The sequence below is a fragment of the Stenella coeruleoalba genome (genome assembly GCF_951394435.1).
Source record: "Stenella coeruleoalba genome assembly, chromosome: 20".
Classification (NCBI taxonomy): Eukaryota; Metazoa; Chordata; class Mammalia; order Artiodactyla; family Delphinidae; genus Stenella; species Stenella coeruleoalba.
Window position 1 is genome coordinate 56,752,921 of NC_137166.1, and position 20,321 is coordinate 56,773,241.

The 20,321-nt window shown below is 47.0% G+C and overlaps 1 protein-coding gene across 1 annotated transcript; it reads right to left on the bottom strand.

The window, feature by feature from the left end:
- Window positions 1-11,718: 11,718 nt before the first annotated feature.
- LOC307178749 (uncharacterized protein) lies at window positions 11,719-19,977 on the bottom strand. Its single transcript, XM_079907256.1, has 4 exons — window positions 19,937-19,977; window positions 15,069-15,158; window positions 14,345-14,436; window positions 11,719-12,000 (listed from the first exon to the last, which is right to left on the bottom strand). The coding sequence occupies exons 2-4, from the start codon at window positions 15,136-15,138 to the stop codon at window positions 11,818-11,820; spliced, it is 345 nt and encodes a 114-aa protein (XP_079763382.1). The 5' UTR covers window positions 15,139-15,158; window positions 19,937-19,977; the 3' UTR covers window positions 11,719-11,817.
- Between the last annotated feature and the right edge of the window lie 344 nt (window positions 19,978-20,321).

A 20,321-nucleotide genomic window follows, 5' to 3' on the forward strand; every position in this document is an offset into this window, starting at 1 on the left:
CGCTGGAGGCTCGAAAACCCTTTTCCAAGCGCCCTTCTCACAAGCTTCCTCTGGCTCCCCCAAAAGCTTCCGGCGGGGCTTCACGACCCCCCCCCACTCCCCAAATGCCCTCTGGACTCCCCCCCACCCAAGTCATTTTCCTACGTTCTATTCAGTCAATTCGGTAACTAGCCCCCGACCCCCAACTGATCTATCCAGTGTCCCACTCCCATACCTCCCGCCTCCTCCATCAAACTACGAAGTCCCCAGATCTGACCCTCCTACCTCCTAAAATCTCGGGACCGGAACCCTGTTCCTCTTCCACCTGACCTGGAAGGAGTCCCAGCCATCCCCTAACCCGGACAGCCCAGTCCTCCTCGGTCCCCTCCAGTTTTCTGTCCTCTCAGTGGCCCGAGAAATCCTCGGACCAGGAGTCGCCCCGAGGCTGAGAAGGGTCTGAGGACTCTGGCCGCCCTCAGGGGAGACGCGGGTTCCTCAAGGGGCTCCACAGCGCGCACACCATCTGGTCTCAGGGGCTCCTAGTCAGCAGCTCCTGCGCCCTATTGCCAAGAACGCACCCGCGCATCTTGGCTGGGCGCCCCAGCCCTCCCCGCGGAGACCCCACAGCGCCACCCCGCCGCCCCCCGCCCCCTACTGCGCACTCGCACAGATGGCGCAGACCCTTCAGAGAGGCAGCGGCGGGACTGCCCTCCCCTCGCGGGTTGTGACTTGGCGCGGGCTTCCCGGGGGGCAGGGGCGGGGCGGGCTAGCTCAGTGCTGGTCCCTGGCATCCTGCAGGGGGTCCAGAAAACGTGCCCGGGGACGCGCAAGACAAAAGCGCGAAAGGAGCCGCTCACGACCACCGCCCCTTTCCTGTCCACATAGATACTCAGGTCCAGTGACTGAAACAGCGCCTGAAACAAAGTATAATGTTGTCAGGGTTTGAGGACTGGAAATCCTGGTCCTGCACCTCCTCTCTGACCCCAGCTTCCCTCCATCACTGTCTCTGTTGCTGGGCTTTCCAATTGGGCCCCAGATAGCCATCCTCCCCCCAGCGCCCCTCCCCAAAAAGTCTAGCCTTCTGTCCTGGACCAGGTCTTCCAGGAGAAGGGAGGTGCGGGTTGACAGGGAAGAGCCTCAAGTTATGCTTCTGAGCAGCAGAGACACAAGGGCCTGGATGCTTGGGTCGGGGGAAGCGGTTACTGGGGGCTGGGGGCTGGTCCTGCAGTATCATCAGAAGCACAGTGACCCCCAGGCAAGCGGTGACCCCTCTCCCAGACGCCCACACACTCACTGCTACTCACAATGGCATACCTTCAAAACCCCCGAGATAACGCCTCAGCCTCCCAGGTCTGCTGGTAACAACTGAGACTCACTTGCGGATGGGCACACAGGTGCAGAAACACACCCCACCTGGGCTGTCTGGTAAGGATGGTCCTTACCCTATGCCTCACTGGCCAGACCTTAATCAAACGGACTACCAGCACAATAGGTGAGAAATGCTGTCCTTCGTTCAGGTAGCAATATCCCAGCTGAGATTCAGGGTTCTAATGTCCTGGAAGAAAGGGGAAGTGGATGTAGAGGAACTTTGGTTTCTGCAAGGGTGGTGAAAACTTCCAACAGGATAAAACATATGGAAAAGAGTATGTCTCCTTCTCCTCCAGCTCTCCCCACCGTGTTCCCTCCTTAGACTAATCCCCACTGGCATTAACGGATTTCTTATCTATGCTTTCAGAGATAAATATTTATTCATTTATTTGTATGCTTAATTATATGTTAATTTATAGGTTTAATTATACATGTATATGCACGTGTGTATATAAAAAATATATTTCATCTGCCACTAGCCACCTGTTTCTTTTTTTACATAAATGATATCCTACTATACACACTCTTGCTTTTGTTTTCTTTTTTTAGCTAACGAATATATTTTGGAAATCTTGCCATGTCAGTCCATACAGAACTGCCTCATTCTTTTTGATGGTGGTAGACTATTCCCCTGAATGACTTTACCATGATTTGTTTAACCAAGTCTCCTAAGACTGGATAGTTGGGTGCCTTCTGGTTTTTTTCTTACTAATAACACTACTGGAATGACCTTCCTTGAAAATGTGTCATTGCACACAATTGGAAGCTTCTCAGGATAGGTTTTAGAACTGAAAGAATTGCATCAGTGCGTATGTGCATTTCAAATTTGGGGACAGCTATTGCCAAAGTGCTCTATGCAAAGAGTGCCAGATGAGAACCCAACTAACAATGCATTTGGAGAGGCCAAGTCAGTATATGAACACATTTTTTATTATTTTTTGAACATATTTTTTAATCTTTACCAACTGCTGGGTGAAAACATGGTTAGAAGCAGTTTCATTTCTTTACTATGAATTACCTTTTCATATATCTCACCAATTTTTGATTGGGTCATTGGTCTTTTTCTTATCTATTTGTAAGTGTTCTTTACATATTAAGGATATTGATCTTTCCTCTGTAATGTGTACTGAATGTACTTTTGATCCATTTCTTATTCAAATTTTGACTTTATTTATGGTGTCAGTAAAAGATTTTGGAATAAATGAATGAATGACTTAATTGACTATCAAGTTTCAAGCTTGACCTGCAGATCAGAACTCACTGGGCAGTGCCAGATTCCTGGACAAGAGGGAATGGGTGAATATTAAGGTAATTTGAAAAACCAGACAGACACGAAGCTCAATTAAATATTTGTAGATTTAATGCACACTCCCTGCGCTTGCTAAGGCTTATTTGGCTATAATTCAACTTAACACGTCCAAAATTAAATGAACCCTTATCATCCTACTTCTGTCCCTCCCAAGTCATCCTCAACTTGGAACCCAGCACCTCCAGTGGCTCAAGCCAGAATTCATGAAGTCATTCAAGACGCCCCCCACAGGGACTTCCCTGGTGGTCCAGTGGTTAAGCCTCTGTGCTCCCAATGCAGGGGGCATGGATTCGACCCTGCATGCTGCACAGTGTGGCCAAAAGGAAAAAGAAAAGCACGCCCACCACTCCTTGGTCTTCCACATCCAGTCCCTAGCACACCCTTTGGCTCAATCTTATTTATGTATCCTGAAGGTATTCAGAAGCAGCAGTCAGTTACCTTTTTCTGTCAAAGGTCTCACAGCAAATATTTTAGCCTTTCTGAACCAATAAGTCTCTGTCGCAGCTAAAAGACTTTGCATGAAAGCAGCCCAGACGTTAGGTAAGGAATGGGTGTACTTGTGGCAAGAGCCCTTATTTACACAACAGGCTGTGGGCTGGATGGCCAGAGTCTGCCCACCCTTGACCAAGAGAATTTTCTGTGCCAGCTCCTACAGTAGATAAAGCCAAGCCGCTCCTGGAAAAGGGGCAGTTTGGGCAGAAATGAAAGCAGCTATACTTTATTTTTTAGAGATATAGTTTGTGAAAATTTGAATCCCGTGAAGTTGAAAAAGTGTAATATAAAAAATAGCCATAGAGCCTTGATTTATGTTCAAAACCTGAAATAATGATCTTTTTTAAAAAGCTCTCATGAGCTTGTTCTTCTCTCCTACAAATTGGGGATCATATTAGTTCCTGCTTCCTAGGACTCTGGTGAAGGGTAAAGGAGATCATCTATGTAAAGTGCTCAGCACCATATCTGACAGGTGGAAAGTGCCCAGGAAATGTTAGCATTTATCTACACTATCAGCAACCGACTGGTTAATCTGCCCCAGGCAGAGGGGTTGTCCTGCGGGCAGGGCACTGGCCACCCTGAGACTCAAACTGCCCAGAGGACCGTGCATGGAGCCAGGAGTCTCCAAGAGCCATTGATAAGATGCTCTGTCTGGCTGTGCTTCTTCAGTGTCTCACAGCACCAAGCCCACATCCTCACTTTCTGGGGGCAATGGTGTGTAATAATTCTGATAATGTAAGAGATCTAAAGCAGTCCTGAGACAGACCCTTCTGTGCCCATGGAAATGCTCTGTATCTGCAGTGTCCAGTATGGTAGCCTCTGGCCACATCTGGCCACTGACATGTGCCTGGCGGGCCTGAGAAACTGTTTTGAACTTTATGTTTAATTTGTTTACATTGAAATGTCTTTTTGACAGATACAGATTTCTGATAACTTTCGAATCATACCACTGAACTGGGTAAGAAATTAAAGAATTCAAATGGAAAACCTGATGACTTCATAAATTGTTAACACAAGATTAAGATCAACAAGGATTAGTTCCATAGGACTCAGTGAAGGGATGAATATGTTTTTAATTTTTATGGCTTTTTGTCTGAAATATCACTGGCTTTTAATCTTTGTTTTCTAGACATAAGGAAGCATTTCACTTTCAACTAATTATGACAGCAATTTGGTAAATTACACCTTTGTAAGCAGAAACATTTATATTTTCTCTCTACCTGATCCTTCCAGCATTTGGAAACTCTTAGTATTCTTAGTTTTATGACAACATAGTTATTTGCATAAGTTCAATAAGAATCTATTCTCCTTGTAACAGGACATAAATGGAAACACTTGTTTTATTACCATTGCTTTGACTGGCATGTCATATTTAAGAATATGCAGAGAATCAGATATGACTAGACAGCTTTAAAGAACCAAGGTGAACTTTATGGAGCCATAAAGCCCCTTGGAAAAATAACCTGGCACCTTGCTTCAGAGTTCCCAGCAACACTGGGAAGGAAGGATACCTCCTAGTAGGTGGAGGAATCTCAAGACACGTTGGAGACCTTGAGAAGAGAGGAAACCACCCAAATCTGTAGATATCGCAGGTGGAATATGACTGGTCTATGGAGAGGACTGCTGACCTCAACCTCATCTCACAACGATGCTCAAACACAGGAGAAATTATATTCAGACCAGGACAAAAAGAAGATGGCATCAGAAGTAGAGGGCTATCCCAAGATGCCAGACCTGACTCGTATGATTATTTATACTGTTTTTTGATTGTGAGGACTTTTGCATGTGAATGAAATGTTTTGCTATCATTAGCACAATCCTATGCAGAGTTTAAAGATTATTCCAGTCGTTGGGTTTATGGTCAGTTACCCACATCCACTACATCTACTACTGGGTTATCTTGGTGGATTTCTCCTGTGCAAGACTCTAATTGGATAGCCCTTAAGAAATTTATTCTAGAAGAAAGAAGTTATACTTCTGTTGGGGCCATTATTTATTTTTCTTATTGAAGTATAGTTGATATATAATATATCAGTTTTGGATGAATAACATAGTGATTCGATATTTTTATAGATTATTCTCCATTTAAAGTTATTACAAAGTAATGGCTATATTTCCCTGTGCTGTATAATACATCCTTGTTGCTTATTTATTTTATACATAGTAATTTGTATCTCTTAACCCCCTACCCTTATCTTGCCCCTCCTCCCCTCCCCAGTGGTAAACACTAGTTTATTTTCTACATCTGTGAGTCTGTTCCTGTTTTGTTATGTTCATTTTTTTGTTTTATTGTTTAGGTGCCACATATAAGTAATAGTATGGAGTATTTGTCTTTCTCTGTCTGACTTATTTCACTAAGGCTAATATCTTCCAGGTCTATCCACGTTGTTGCAAATGGCAGAATTTCATTCTTTTTTATGACTGAGTAGTATTCCATTGTGTGTGTGTGTGTGTATATGTGTGTGTGTGTGTGTGTGTGTGTGTGTGTGTGAGATGTTATATGTGTATAACATCTTTATCCATTCATGTGGGGCTGGACACTTAGGTCACTTCCATATCTTGGCAATTGTAAATAATGCTGCAATGAACACTGGGGTACATGTATCTTTTCAAGTTAGTGTTTTCTTTTTTTTAATATATATATGTGTATGTATATATATATATACGCATGAGTGGGATTGCAGGATCATATGGTAGCTCTATTTTCAGTTTTTTAAGGAACCTCCATACTGTTTTCCACAGTGGCTGCACCAATTTACATTCCGACTAAGAGCACAGGAGGGTTCCCTTTTCTCCACACTTATTATTATTTATAATAATAAGCATTTATTATTTATAGAGTTTTTGATGATGGTCATTCTGACCGGTGTGAGGTGATACTTCATTGTAGTTTTGATTTACATTTCTCTAATAATTAGTGATACTGAGCATCTTTCCGTGTGCCTGTTGGCCATCTGTATGTCTTCTTTGGGGAAATGTCTATTTAGGTCTTTTGCCCTTTTTTTGATTGGGTTGTTTGTTTGTTTTTGATATTGAGTTGTATGAGCTCTTTGTATATTTTAGAAATTAAGTCCTTGCCCATCACATCATTCGCAAATATTTTCTCCCATTCAGTAGGTTGTGTCCTTATTTTGTTGATGGTTTCCTTTGCTGTGCGAAAGCTTTTAAGTTTAATATGGCCCCATTTGTTTATTTTTGCTTTTATTTCTTCTGCTTTGGGAGACTGATCCAAAAAAAAAAATTGCTCTGATTTATGTCAAAGAGTGTTCTGCCTTGTCCTCTTTCAGAAGTTTATGGTTTTGGGTCTTACACTTGGGTCCTTAATCCATTTTGAGTTTATTTTTGTATATGGTGTGGGAAAATGTTCTAATTTTACTCTTTCATATGTAGCGTGTAAATTTCCCACCACCACTTATTGAAGAGACTTTCTGTTCCCCATTGCATATTCTTGCCCTTTTATGGTCATAGATTAATTGACCATATGTGTGCAGGTTTATTTGTGGGCTCTTTATTCTGTTCCATTGATCTATGTGTATGTTTTTGTGCCAGTATTATGCTGTTTTGATTACTGTAGCTTTGTAGTATAGTCCAATGTCAGTGAGCATTATTACTCCAGCTCTATTCTTTTCCCTTAAGATTGCTTTGGCAATTAAGATCTTTTGTGGTTCCATATGAATTTTAGTATTTGTTTTAGTTCTGTGAAAAAACGTCCTTGGTATTTTGATAGGGATTGCATTAAATCTCTAGTTTGCTTTGTTTAGTATGGACATTTAACAATATTAATACTTCCAATGATGAACATGGGGTATCTTTCCATTTCTTTTTATCATCTTCAATTCCTTTATCGATGTTTTATAGTTTTCAGAGTATAGGTTTTTAAGCTCCTTGGTTAATTTTATTTCAAGGTATTTTATTATTTTTAATGCCATTTTAAACAGGATTACTTTCTTGTTTCTCTTTGTGATAGTTCATTACTATTGTATAAAAATCAACAGATTTTTATATATTAATCTTGTAAACTTCAACTTCACTGAATTCATTTATTAGTTCTAATAGCTTTTTTAATTTATTTTTTATTGAAGTATAGTTGATTTACAATGTTGTGTTAATTTTTGCTGTACATATTGAATATAGTTCCCTGTGCTATAGAGTAGGACCTTGTTGTAATTCTAATAGCTTTGGTGGAGACTTTAGTGTTTTCTGTATATAGTATCACATCATCTGCAAATGGTGACAGCTTTACTTCTTCCCTTCTAATTTGGATGCCTTTTATTTCCTTCTCTTGTCTGACTGCTGTGGTTAGGACTTCCAATACTATGTAAAATAGCAGTGGTGAGGGTGGGCATCCTTGTCTTCTTCCTGATTTTACAGGAAATGCTTTCAGCTTTCACCATCTAGTACGATGTTCCCTGTGGGTTTGTCATAAATGTCCTTTTTTCAGTTGAGGTATGTTCCCTCTATACTCACTTTCATCAGAGTTTTCATCATGAACGGAGGTTGAACTTTGCCAAATGCTTTTTTGGTGTCTGTTAGATGATCATGTGACTTTTAGACTTCCTTTTGTTAATGTGGTGTATCACAATGATTGATTTGCAGATAGTGAACTATGCTTGAATCCCTGGAATAAAACCCACTTGATCCTGGTGTATGATACTTTTTATATATTATCATATTCAATTTGCTAATATTTTGTTGAGGATTTTTACACCTTTATTCATTGGTCTGTAATTTTCTTTTTTGTACTGTCTTTGCTTTATTTGGGCCACTACTCATATTACAAGATGGGACCCCCTCACTTAGCCAATCAAACTACTTGCTCTGACCATAGCCATAAAAATGAATCATATTTCATACAGATGGCCAACAGGCACATGAAAAGATGCTAAACATCGCTAATTAGTAAAGAAATGCAAATAAAAACTACAATGAGGTACCACCTCTCACTGGTCAGAATGACCATCATTAAAAAGTCTACAAATAACAAATGCTGGAGAGGGGGTGGAGAAAAGGGAACCCTCCTACACTGTTGGTGGGAATGTAAATTGGTGCAGCCACTATACAGAACAGTATGGAGGTTCCTCAAAAAACTAAAAATAGAGTTGCCATATGATCCTGCAATCCCACTCCTGGGCATATATCCTGAGAAAACCATAATTCAAAAATATACATGCACCCCAATGTTCATAGCAGCACTATTCACAATAGCCAAGACATGGAAACAATCTAAATGTCCATCGACAGATGAGTGGATAAAGAAGATGTGGTACTTATATGCAATGGAATACTACTCAGCCATGAAAACGAATGAAATAATGCCATTTGCAGCAACATGGATGGACCTAGAGATTATCAAAGTAAGTGAAGTAAGTCAGAAAGAGAAAGACAAATACCATATGATCTCACTTATATGTGGAGTCTAAAATATGACACAAATGAACTTATCTATGAAACAGACTCACAGACATAGAGAACAGACTTGTGGTTGCCAAAGGTAGGGGGTTGGGGGAGGGATGGATTGGGAGTTTTGGATTAGCAGATGCAAGTTATATATAGGATGAATAAACAACAAGGTCCTACTGTATAGCACAGGGAACTATATTCAATATCCTCTGATAGGGCTTCCCTGGTGGTGCAGTGGTTAATAATCCGCCTGCCAGTGCAGGGGACATGGGTTCGAGCCCTGGTTGGGGAAGATCCCACATGCCATGGAGCAACTAAGCCCACATGCCTCAACTACTGAAGCCTGCACGCCTAGAGCCCGTGCTCCGCAACAAGAGAAGTCACTGCAATGAGAAGGTCGCACACCGCAGTGAAGAGTAGCCCCCTCTCGCCACAAGTAAAGAAAGCCCACGTGCAGCAACGAGGACCCAACACAGCAATAAATAAACAAATAAATATATCCTCTGATAAATCATAATGGAAAAGAATATGAAAAAGTATGTATATATACGTGTAACTGAATCACTTTGCTGTACAGCAGAAATTAACACAACATTGTAAATCAGCTATACTTTAATAAAATAAATTTTTTAAATGAATCATCTTTAAACGTTACTCAAGCTCAATCAGAGCAATGAGGAAAATTTCAGTCAAAGAATATAACTTTCTGTTTTTTAGGAGGGACTGTCCCTCAGTTACAGGATGAATTTGTACTGCAAATATCAGGGTATGGTCATTGAAATTTAAGGGTTTCCCTTATGTGGAGGAAAATTAAATCATGCTAAGGATAATCAGCTTAATGACTACAGGGAATTGGGCTGGGTGCTTTATGAACAATGCTAATATATCATTTCTCTTAAAGTTAGTGATTGGTATGTAATAGACAGGGACAAACGACCTGGGATATACTGGGCTGCACCTACTGGAATTTCTTGTCTTAAACATTTACTTGTGACGCTACCAGCTATATTGCTTGTATTCTGCCTATTTACAATATTGTTATTTCTTGCATTAAGAATTATGTGACTGGGACTTCCCTGGTGGTCCAGTGGGTAAGACTCCACGTTCCCAATGCAGGGGGCCCGGGTTTGATCCCTCGTCGGGGAACTAGATCCCGCATGCGTGCCACAACTAAGAAGCCTGCATGCTGCAACAAAGATCCCATGTGCCACAGCTAAGACCTGATGCAGCCAAAATAAGTAAATAAATATTTAAAAAAATAAAACAGAATTGTGTGACTGAGCCTCCAATAAATATAATGATGCCTAGGCGCCTTGAAACAACGGATCGAATATATGGTTCCACGTGAGATCAGTGATCGTAATAGTGTAATGCTAGATACGGGAAGAAGCAACAAGAGGGAACCATTTCCTGGACCATAAGGGACTAGTAAGATAGGTGGTCCAGAGACAGGTATGGCTACCATTAACAGGGCATAGTCCAGCAATAACACATTGAACGGGCTAGCGGTTAAATACGCGCCTGAGCTAGCAACAAACCTTACTAGTGCTGAGGGAGAAACTGGCTATAAAATGCCTCCCAAACCTTGGTTGAATTTATGACCAAGAGGAAGGCACTGCCAACAAAAGAAGGTTCCCCACCACCCACTTCTACAAAAATGAAGTCATTAACCACTTCAGTTGATACCAGCAATACATCTGGAAAGTAATTAAGAGTGAAGATCAGGCTGAGGTACTCTATGCTCTGGGAAAACCGGCAGAAAGGCTTTCAGAGAGTTAGATGTTTTCAGGAGAAAATTTTAAAAACCACTATTCTTGTATCTTCTCATACTTAGAAAAGGGCTAAAATCATAAGTGACATATGTGTTCCTTGTGACTAACGGTACCCTCCTACCAAGCGGTGTGCGTCATTGCGCATACACGTTCTCCAAAATCACACAGAACCTGACCTCCTACCTACCTTGTGGAGCAGAGCGGCTGTCTCCTGGGCTATAGTCCTCAGTAAACCCCACACAAAATGGAAACTCACAGCTCTCACATTGTACATTTTCACTTCAGTCGACAATTTCTGTGGATTCTGTTGTTGTTGCAGTTAAGTGGCACTACTGTGTCTAAACGTAAGTGCTGCATGCATATTCCGAGTATTTACGCAATATCTGAAGAGGTAAGTGAATGGACGCTATGAATCTTGGAAGGTATGAATGTTGGAAGATGCTCTTCCGCTCACAGTTGTGTGACCATCTGGGAAAGTCCCAGTGTCCACATGTGTGAGGTTATTACCATGATGGTTAAGGGCAGAGACTCTGGAGCCAGCCTGCCTGGGTGTGAATCCTGGCTTGGCTACTTATGATCTGTGTGACCTGAAGCAAGTGACATGAACTCTCTGTGCCTCTGTTCTCTTGTCTTGGAAAGAGAGATAACAGAACCTGTCACGTGGTTGTGAGGATTAAGGGAATCAAAAAGTGTAAAGAAATGAGCTCAGGGCTTACCACATGGTCAGTGCTCAAGAAACATTCCTTTTTTTTTTTGGCCATGCCATGCCGCATGGGGGATCCTAGTTCCCTGACCAGGGATCAAACCCGTTGCACCTATATTGGGAGTTTGGAGTCTTAATCAGGGAAGTCCCGAAATATTCCTTATTCTAAATATTTGTGTAAAAATGGAGGAGATCCTAGTCAAGGGGAGAGAGATACAGAACTGAAGAATACACTTACTCACTCGTGTATTCATTACAGTCTGGTGCTGAGGATAAATTAACTTAACAGACCCAATCAGTAGGGACACAATAGCCATTTTCCTTTGCTATAATAATAGAAGCAATTAGGTGAGCACAGGATTGCCCAGCTAAGGACTGCACTTCCCAGCATCTCTTGCAGCTAGATGTGGTCATGTGACTATGCTCTGGCCAATGAGGTTTGAGGAAAAGTGATCCGGCATCTTGTAGGAGTTGCCCTTTGAAGGACTAAAGTGTGTCTTCCCCTTTCCTCATCCTTCTCCCCTTCCCCTGAGCCAGAATGTGGATGGGACGTGGGGGTGAGCCCTCTCCAGACATGTGGCACAGAGCACCAAGGTCAAAGGACCCTGGCTGCCCAACTCCAAAGAGTGTCTACACCTTCGCCCCGAGAGGTTACACACAGACCACCAACACGGAGGACAAATCAATTTTGGCATATTTAAGCAGCTATATTTTGGAATTTTACATCACAGTAGCCCAGCATGCATGTTTGGGGAGCACGGGGTCTAGAGCGGGAAGCAGAGGGACCTCGGGTATTAGGAAAGGCAGAGGATGCTGAGGCAGCACAGGGGACATTCCCATGCCTGGATCTCCTCGTACTCTGCACCAGGCTTGGAAGGGGAGGTGCAGTTCGAGCCAGGTTTCGAAGGTTCAGGAGGAAACTGGGAATCAGAGTCAGAGTCATCCGTTTCCAAGTAATAGGCGAAGCAAACAGTTGGCTTAAAGGAACGAGAACACAGAAGAAAGAGGAGAACGTTAGTGCCCTGGGTAGCATCCCCTCTCCCAAGTGTGAGGGCTGAGCACGTGCACTCAGCGGCAGCCCACCTGGGGCTGAATTCCAACTTGGCTACAAACAGCTGGGGATCCTGGGGCAAGCGACCTGACCTTCCCCTGCCTCAGTGTACACTTCTGTATAATGAAGTATAAATAAGTGCTTTCTCAAAGGGGAGTCGTGAGGATTGAACAGGATAATCCAAGAAAAGCATCTTTAACAATGCCTCCTGCTTAGTCAGAGGGGTTTTCTTCTACTCAGTGCCCTCATCTTTGCAAAGCAGTTCTTCCCCAAAATGGCCTTAGTGTGGGTTTCTCAACATCCACACTACGGACATTGTGGGGCGGGATCATCCTTTGCAGGGGATGCTGCACGCTGTGCATTGTAGGAAGTTGAGAGGCAACCCTGGCCTCTACCTGCTGTACACCAGCGGCATCACCCCTTCAGCTGTGACAGCTACAGATGTTTCCAGACACTGAAGATGTCTGCAGGGGGGCAAACTGCCTCTGGTTGAGAATCACTTCCTCATCCATACTTCTGTTCTCTGAGTTTGGGGAAAGGTAAGGACCTTCTACCCCACACACTCCCATGGTCATGGGACCCAGGCTGGGGCAATTAGGGTCCTGCATCCCCTCGGCTGATGATTGGTTCAGTGGTGGGCAAAGTACCCAAAATGGGCCAAACAGAATGCTGTCCGCTTCTAAGATTTTTGCTTCATGAAAAATGTGTCCCAACTGACCTCTTATTAGCTAGCTGCAGGGAGAAAACAAAATCAGAAAGTATTCAGTAGAGAAATCGGACAAGTATTTCTTCCGAGTACATCAGCAATGATGGCAGACAGACCTCGTGTGCACCTAGATGTGATGTCTAGAAAAGGACAGGGCATCACTTAGGTGGTATTCCAGAGATCATAGCTACCCTGAATCTCATTCGCGGGGAAATGGTTAAAAAAAAAATAAACAAACAAATAAATAAATAAAACAATATGGGGCGGGGTGACTCTGGTCTTCAAAGTTGTCATAGGCAAGAAAGGTTGAGGAGATTTTCCAGATTAAAGAGTTCTAAAGACACATTACTAAGCGCAATACCTGGACCAGAATGGACTTGTGCTGTGGGGAAAAGAACGAAAAAGAAAAGGTAGTATGTAGCTAATTCACAAAACAGGAATATGGACATAGATCAGATGAAAGTGTGCATAAGGATAAAAGCCTGAATGTTACAACAGTCCCACACTTACGTAAGAGTATATTCTATATCTAAGGTGATAGACTGAGGAATGTATATATAAATATATATATTAGAGAGAACATGAAAATACAAAATATTAACAATTGGTGAATCTGGATGATCTTTGTACTGCTTTGCAAAATCTGTGACTCTTACATTCTTTTCTAATAAGATTTCTAGGGAGTTCTCCCTGGGACTGCTGCAGGCACTAATAGGAAACGTGTTCTTGCGAGCATCCTCACCCTGTGCCTCCCCTGACCTCTCCCCGTGGCACCCATGGTTCCCCATCAGGGCCGCTCCAAACTCCGCCCCTACCTGTTAAGAATCCCAGACACAGAGCAGACGCCTCACTGGCAAAGGTTGAGTCACCTGCCCAGCCTGGAACCAATCATAGGGAACCTTGGCATTGCTGGCTCTGATTGGTCAGGGGCATACCTGGAGCTGGTCTGAGGATGGGATCAGATCCATCCGAAGGGCATGGAGACAGGTGGTCCCCCAAGAAAAATCAAGGGTGTTAGTAGCAGAAGGAGGAATGGTGTCCAGGTGGACAAAGCCACAGCTGCCTACGCAGGAGGGACCCTTACGTAACTCATTTCCTCACTTAATCAGCCCATGTGTATACAGTGCCTAACGCTGGTTACATCTGTTCTAGGCAGAGGGATATGCCATTGAACAACAGAGGAGGTTGCTGCTCCCCAAGAACCACTCGAGTAGGGAACACAGATGATGAACACACAGATACAGGTGTGCCCTCAGGTAGCAATAATAACGCTGAAGAAACTGAGCAAAGCAAGGGGTTAGAGAGAAATGAGGCCAAAGTGAGCAAGGGAGGCTTCATGGAGGAGGTGACCTTGGAGCAGAGGCAGGAATTAGGAAAGAAAAGAAGGCAGGAAAGAGGGCAGCATCTCCAAGAAAACCATCCCCCAGAGCTGGGGCTACATCCTCAAGGGTACAAGGGGCACTGAGCCACCCAAGGGTCTCTGCTGGGCAGAGGGGGTGGTGGATGTGCCTTTCCTCTCAGAACCCAGGGGACTCTGGTCAAGCGAGGAAACAAGCAGACTTACCAAGGGACAGATCGGCAGGAGTTTGGCTGACATCGTTCCCTCCGTTTTGGAGGGACTGTTCAGCAGATCATCAGGAACCTCAGAAGGCAGGGCTGAGGGAGGAAGAAAGAGGCATGAGGCCATCTTGCCCTCTGAGGCTTGAGAAACAATAATAATAAAATCTTCATCACGAACCCTTGACAAGAGCTAATATGTGAGGAGTACTTGCGATGTGGCAGGGACACTTTTAAGCATTTTACAATTATTAGCTTGTCTGGTTGTTCATTATAACTCCCTGAAATAACTACTATTATCATCTCATTTTACAGAGGAGGAAACGGAGGCACAGAAAGGTTAGGGACGTTGCACAGCAGTGCCTGCAGACATGCATTAAATTGCATCCTGTAGTCTCACAGGGAACAGACGGGGAATGTCAGTGAGTGAAGGGGCTGGGGTAAGACAACAGGGGTGTCCAGGCCACAGAAAGAAGCTCCAATGCATTCAGCTCCCAGGAGACACTGCTGTAGGCTCTGAACAGGGGAGAGACAGGACGCACTGACATCAGGTGATGTCAGGGAGGTTCCATCCTGGGTGCCCCTCAGGGCCCTCCCTCCCCAGCAGGAGCCAGTGGGAGCTATTTGGGGTTGGGATCAGTCTTCAGGTTCAACACTTCCCCATCAGGTCTCCCCGGGGGGCCCTCCCCACTGCCACCTGCCCACAGTTTTCCACTCCGTGTGTGTCTCACCTCCTTTCTCCGGCGGCTTGGTCTGCACCTCCTCCGTCTCCTGGCCCTCGATGGTGCTGAGAGGTAGCATCGTGACACCACAGGTGCTCCCTATGGACAGGAGACCAGAGCAGTCAGTGCCTGGGCTGGGGACCCAGATGGCCTGGGTGTGAACGCCAGCACTGCTCTCAGGTGTCGGATGGACTCAGACAGCTCCATCCCCTCCCCAAGTTTCCAGGTCCCCAGCATCCAAGGGGAAGTGTTGGCAATGCCTCCCTCCTAGAGTGGCTTCCAAGGCCCAGTGTGTGATGTGGGGCGAGCGATGGCCATGGCACCTGGCAAGGGCAAGGGCAGGGATCATGGGTGTGGGGTTTATGCCTCTTTAAGAATAGAAAAATTATGACACAAAGTGCTGGGGCCTGAAGGTGCAGCTCAGTTAACTTTATATCAAAAGGGCCTGTGGTGTCTGACATACAGCAGGCACTAAATAAGCACACTCATGGCCAGCATTCCCGGTGCTGTGTTTCAGCCCGGTCCTAAGGCTACACTGCAGCTTGACCAAATGGTTCAGACCAGCACCCCTCTTCCCTGTCCTCGGGGGCCTCTTCTGGTACAGGATGCTCAAGGGATGGCCTCTCAGGACTGCTGTGAAGACAAGGAGGCTGGTCCACAGACCCCTCACCACAGCCCCTGGGGAGCGAGCGGCCAGCACTGCAGCAAGGGTGCCTAGCAGCAGGCTCAGCTGAGGGGTCCTGGGACCCCGCCTCCACCCCAGCTTTACCCTGGGCAGGACTTGGGCCAGTGTGTCTGGAGGGTGCACTGGGGGGTTCCAGCCTTCCAGTCACGAGCGGAGAGACCTCAAGGATCAAGCTCGCCAGATTTAACAACAAGATTACAAGAAATACACAGCAAGCTGAGATTTGAACTTCAGATACACAAATCATATTGTAGTATAAGTAGCTCCCAAACACTGCATGGGACGGGTCTACATAATTATTTGTTTTGCCAAGTTATGTTTAAGTATAGGCAAGAAATATCTGGGACATGGTTACACTGAAAGGTAATTCTTTGTTTGTCTGAAGTTCAAATTTAAGTATGCATCCTGCATTTTACCTAACAAGCCCCGATTCAGCGGGTATTTAACCTCTTGTGCTGTCAGGTGTCCCCTCCATAAACATAAGGACAATGAATGATTAAACAGGAGGGTTGAATATGATTAAACACATGTCAGGTATTGAGAACACAGCCTGACACACAGTCAGGCAGTTTATGTGTTGGATCCAACTCTGTTGTTATTGGTGGGGGGGAGGGCAGTTAGGAGGCCTCTTCCTCCACCTCCTCTCCCACCCCCACCTTCCCTGCATCACTGTCCCTGATGCCAGGACCTTCCAACCTGGCCTCTGACCTCTGATCTCCCGCAGCGCCCCTCCCCCACCCATCCAGGCCCTGGTTCTGGGCCAGGTCTTCCAGGGAAGACAGAACCTTATGGAAGAAGATCCCCAGGTCACAGAGCTTCATGCTTCAGAGCAGCTGAGGCACAAGGGCCTGGCTGCCAGTTCAAGTGTGGCTGGGGAGTTAGGGCTGGCCCGGCAGGACCATCAGACACACGATGATCCCCCAGGAACTTGGTGATCCCCCATCAGGGACTCACACGCACACTCCAACACCCCATGATGTTCTCTGAAAACCTCTGAGACACCCTTGGAGCCCACAGACCTATTTTTAAAAATTGAGACCCACCAGTAGATACACACACACACACACACACACACACAAACACATGCTTGGGACACACACAACGGCAGATGCACAACCTGAAAATACAAGTCACCCTCTCCAACACAATTCCCCTCTGGCTGACACCAAGGGCTGATCCCCAGTCTCACCCATGGCCCAACCCCCAGAGGTGCCCCTCTAAGATGGGCGCCCCTGGCATGCCCCCGGTCCTAACCCGCAGCGAAGCAAGTGCACGCGCAGAATCACTGGAGGCTGCACAGCCCTTTGCCAAGTGTCCTTCTCTTAAGTAAATCTCCATAAGCTTCCTCAGGCGCCCCCCAAAGCCTGTAGGAGGGGCTCCACGCCCCCCGAATGGCCCTCTGGTTATTCTTTTAGGCCAATTCCGTACCTGGCCCCCTGATCCCGAAAAGACCTCTCCCAAAGTATCCCCTCCCCCCATACCCCGGCCTCCTCCATCCAAGTACAGAGTCCCCCATCTGCCCGTCCCACCCCCTAAAACCTCAGGACCAGGACCCAGGCTCCTCCTCCACCTGTCCTGGACGGAGTCCCCACCACCCCTACTACTGACACCCCAGCCTCCTCTGTCCCCTCCACTCTTCCCTCCTCCCAGTGGCCAGAGGAACCCTGACCTGGAGTCACCCCGCGGCTCACAAGGATCTGAGCATCCCGACCGCCCTCAGGGGAGATGCGGGTTCCTCAAGGGGCCCCACCGCGGGCACCATCGGGTCTCAGGGGCTCCTAGGCAGCAGCTCCTGCGCCCCATTGCCGCGAACGCAACCGCACATCCCCGAGGAGACTCTGCAGCGCGACCCCGCGCTGCCCTGGCCCCAAACTGTCCCCGCCCTGATGACAGGGACCCTTCAGAGCTGTGGCCTCGGGACTGACCTCCCGACCTAGGTTCTGCCTGGGCCGCTGGGCAGGAGCGGGCAGGCTTGTTCAGTGCTTCTCCTTGGCACCTGAGCAGCACTGGCTCCAGAGGTGCCCAAGGAGGCGGTAGACAAACTTGGGTGAATGAACGGGACCAAGTTGCTCAGTGATACGCACAAACCCCCAACCCCCGCCCCCGAACACAAGTCAGGTGGTTAAAACAGTCTCTGACACCAGCACAGGCGTCAGAGTGTTGGCTACAATTGTATTTTTAGGGGGGAGGGTTGGGGGCCTCTTCCTCCACGAAGGCCCCCAGCCTGCCAGCATCACTATCCTTGTTACTGGGCCTCAGAATCCGTCTGCTCCCCCAGCGCTCCTCCCCCACTGCCCAGGCCAGGCCTTCCTAGGAAAGGCACAGAGGCTCATGCATCAGAGGCACTGGGGCCTGGGGACCCCTTGGGGGTGGTTGGGGGACAGGGTGGGTCCTGCAGGGTCATCAGGCGCACAATGACTCCCTCCCACGAGGTGGCCTCCTGCCCAGGACTCACACTCCTACTCACAGTGGGATACTTTGAGAAACTCAGAGACACCCCTTCGGCCTCGGTGTTCTACTTGTACAAATTAAGACCCACTTGTAGACCCTCAAATACACACAAATGGGCAGTAACACAACCTGAGGCTCAGTAACACTCAGGCACGTGCACGCACACACACACACACACAAATGTGCATGTACACACAGCTTCAGATACTGGGCACACCAGGCACACACACACGCAGGACACACACGCCTGCACACTTAAAGCTCAAAGGGCACCCTATGGGATACTCAGACCTCCTCTGCCTGACACTCCAGAGTCCACCCTCAGTCTCACCTGGGGACCCAACCCCCCAGTAGCCTCTCGCCTCAGATGCCCCCTGTCACTCCCCTTTGGACCCCCCCAGCTCCTACTCACAGTGGCTCACGTTAAACCTCAGAATCACTCCTTCAGCCTTGTAAGCTTGAAAAAATTGAGACCCCCTAGCAGATCAGACAGACAAATATGCAGAAATCCATCCACAGAAATACAGGCATGCAGACACACAGACACAGACGCACACACACCTGGAAAATCGGAGTCACCCCCTCAGCCTTGCAAGCCTTTTAAAAACAATAAAACCCACTTGCTCCCCACTTACAAATGTGCAGATTCAGATTCACACAACTTCAAACCACAGGTAACCCACGCAGACACACCCACACAGACATACACACACACACAGCTTCCAGATAAACACGTTGGACACTGGGGCATAAAGACACAAACACACCTGCAGCCACATCTCAAAACTCAAAATCACCCTCCAGACACACGATTCCCTCTGGCTGACACCCAGGACAGACCCAGGTCCCATTGCCCAGAAGCTGCCTCCTTTCACATGTGCGGACCATTCATGCTCCCAGCCCCCAGGACAGCCGGACACTTATGTGCATAACCACTGTTGGCTCAAAAGCCGTTTTCCAAAAGCCCTTCTCATTCCCAAAACTTCATATGCGTCCTCCGAGAACCCTCTTTCCGCAGCTCCAACGCCCCCTAAACTGCTTCAGGTATTCCCTCCAAATCATTCAACCATGCCCCCAGCCGGCCAAGTTCGTAAGTGGCTCCCTTAACTCCCAACTGACCCCTCCAGGGTCCTGGAGGCCCCTTAATAACCGTCTGCCACCGCCATCAGATTAGCATGCCCCTCACATAGTGAAGACATGAGCTCCTCAAATTCAGACACACAATCAGACTCTGCTGCAGTCACACACCCACACAGAGACACACACACCTAAGTACCCATTGACTCCACCTGTCAGACAAAAATGCACACCCTTGGGCACAACTCCGCAGAGTCAGACGCAGACTCACACAGACGCCTCACAAAGTCAGAATTCGTGCAGTGTGGAATCCCATTAAAATCTCCCGCCCTGGGACGGACAGACAAGGCCACACACTCCCCGGACCCCCGCAGAGCCACACCCCCCCCACCTTGACATCGTCACCTGCTGGCAAGCCAGTCACTCACTCACACCCACGCCCAGACCCTTCACCCTCAGAGACACAACAGGTCAGGAAGGGGTGGCCGAGGACCCGCCCGCTGTCACCCCCATTAGCGCGCAGCCGAGCCATCCCCGCTTCCTCCACTGGCCGATACAGAGTCCTCCCCCCAACACACACACACACACACACACACACACACACACACACACACACACTGTTCCTCTCCCAACCCACCTCCCATCCTCCCTGCCGAAAACTCACCGCTCGTCCTACTGTCTGCCTTCCCTCAGAGCCGAATGCGGGTGGGCGGAATTCAAACCTGGACCAAAGCGCTCCGAGAGCCGCCCACCGAACTACCTGTCCCAGAAGGCACCGCGCCTCGCCGCGCTAGTCGCTCCGTGTCTGCTAAGGAGCTCGAGCCCGGGTGGAGCTCAAGGGCCTCTGGGAAATGTAGTCCCGAGACCGAAGGGGGCGGTCGAGGGACGCCAGAGTGGCGGAGGTGGGAGCAAGAAGTGGCACGCCTCACTCCTTTCACCCCAGCCCTGGGTTCCTGCAGATGGAGGGAGCATGGGGGAGAGGGGGCCTTCACGCTCTGCACCTCATCCCCTTACCAGGAGGCAAAGTATTAAATAGCATAGAGGTCCCT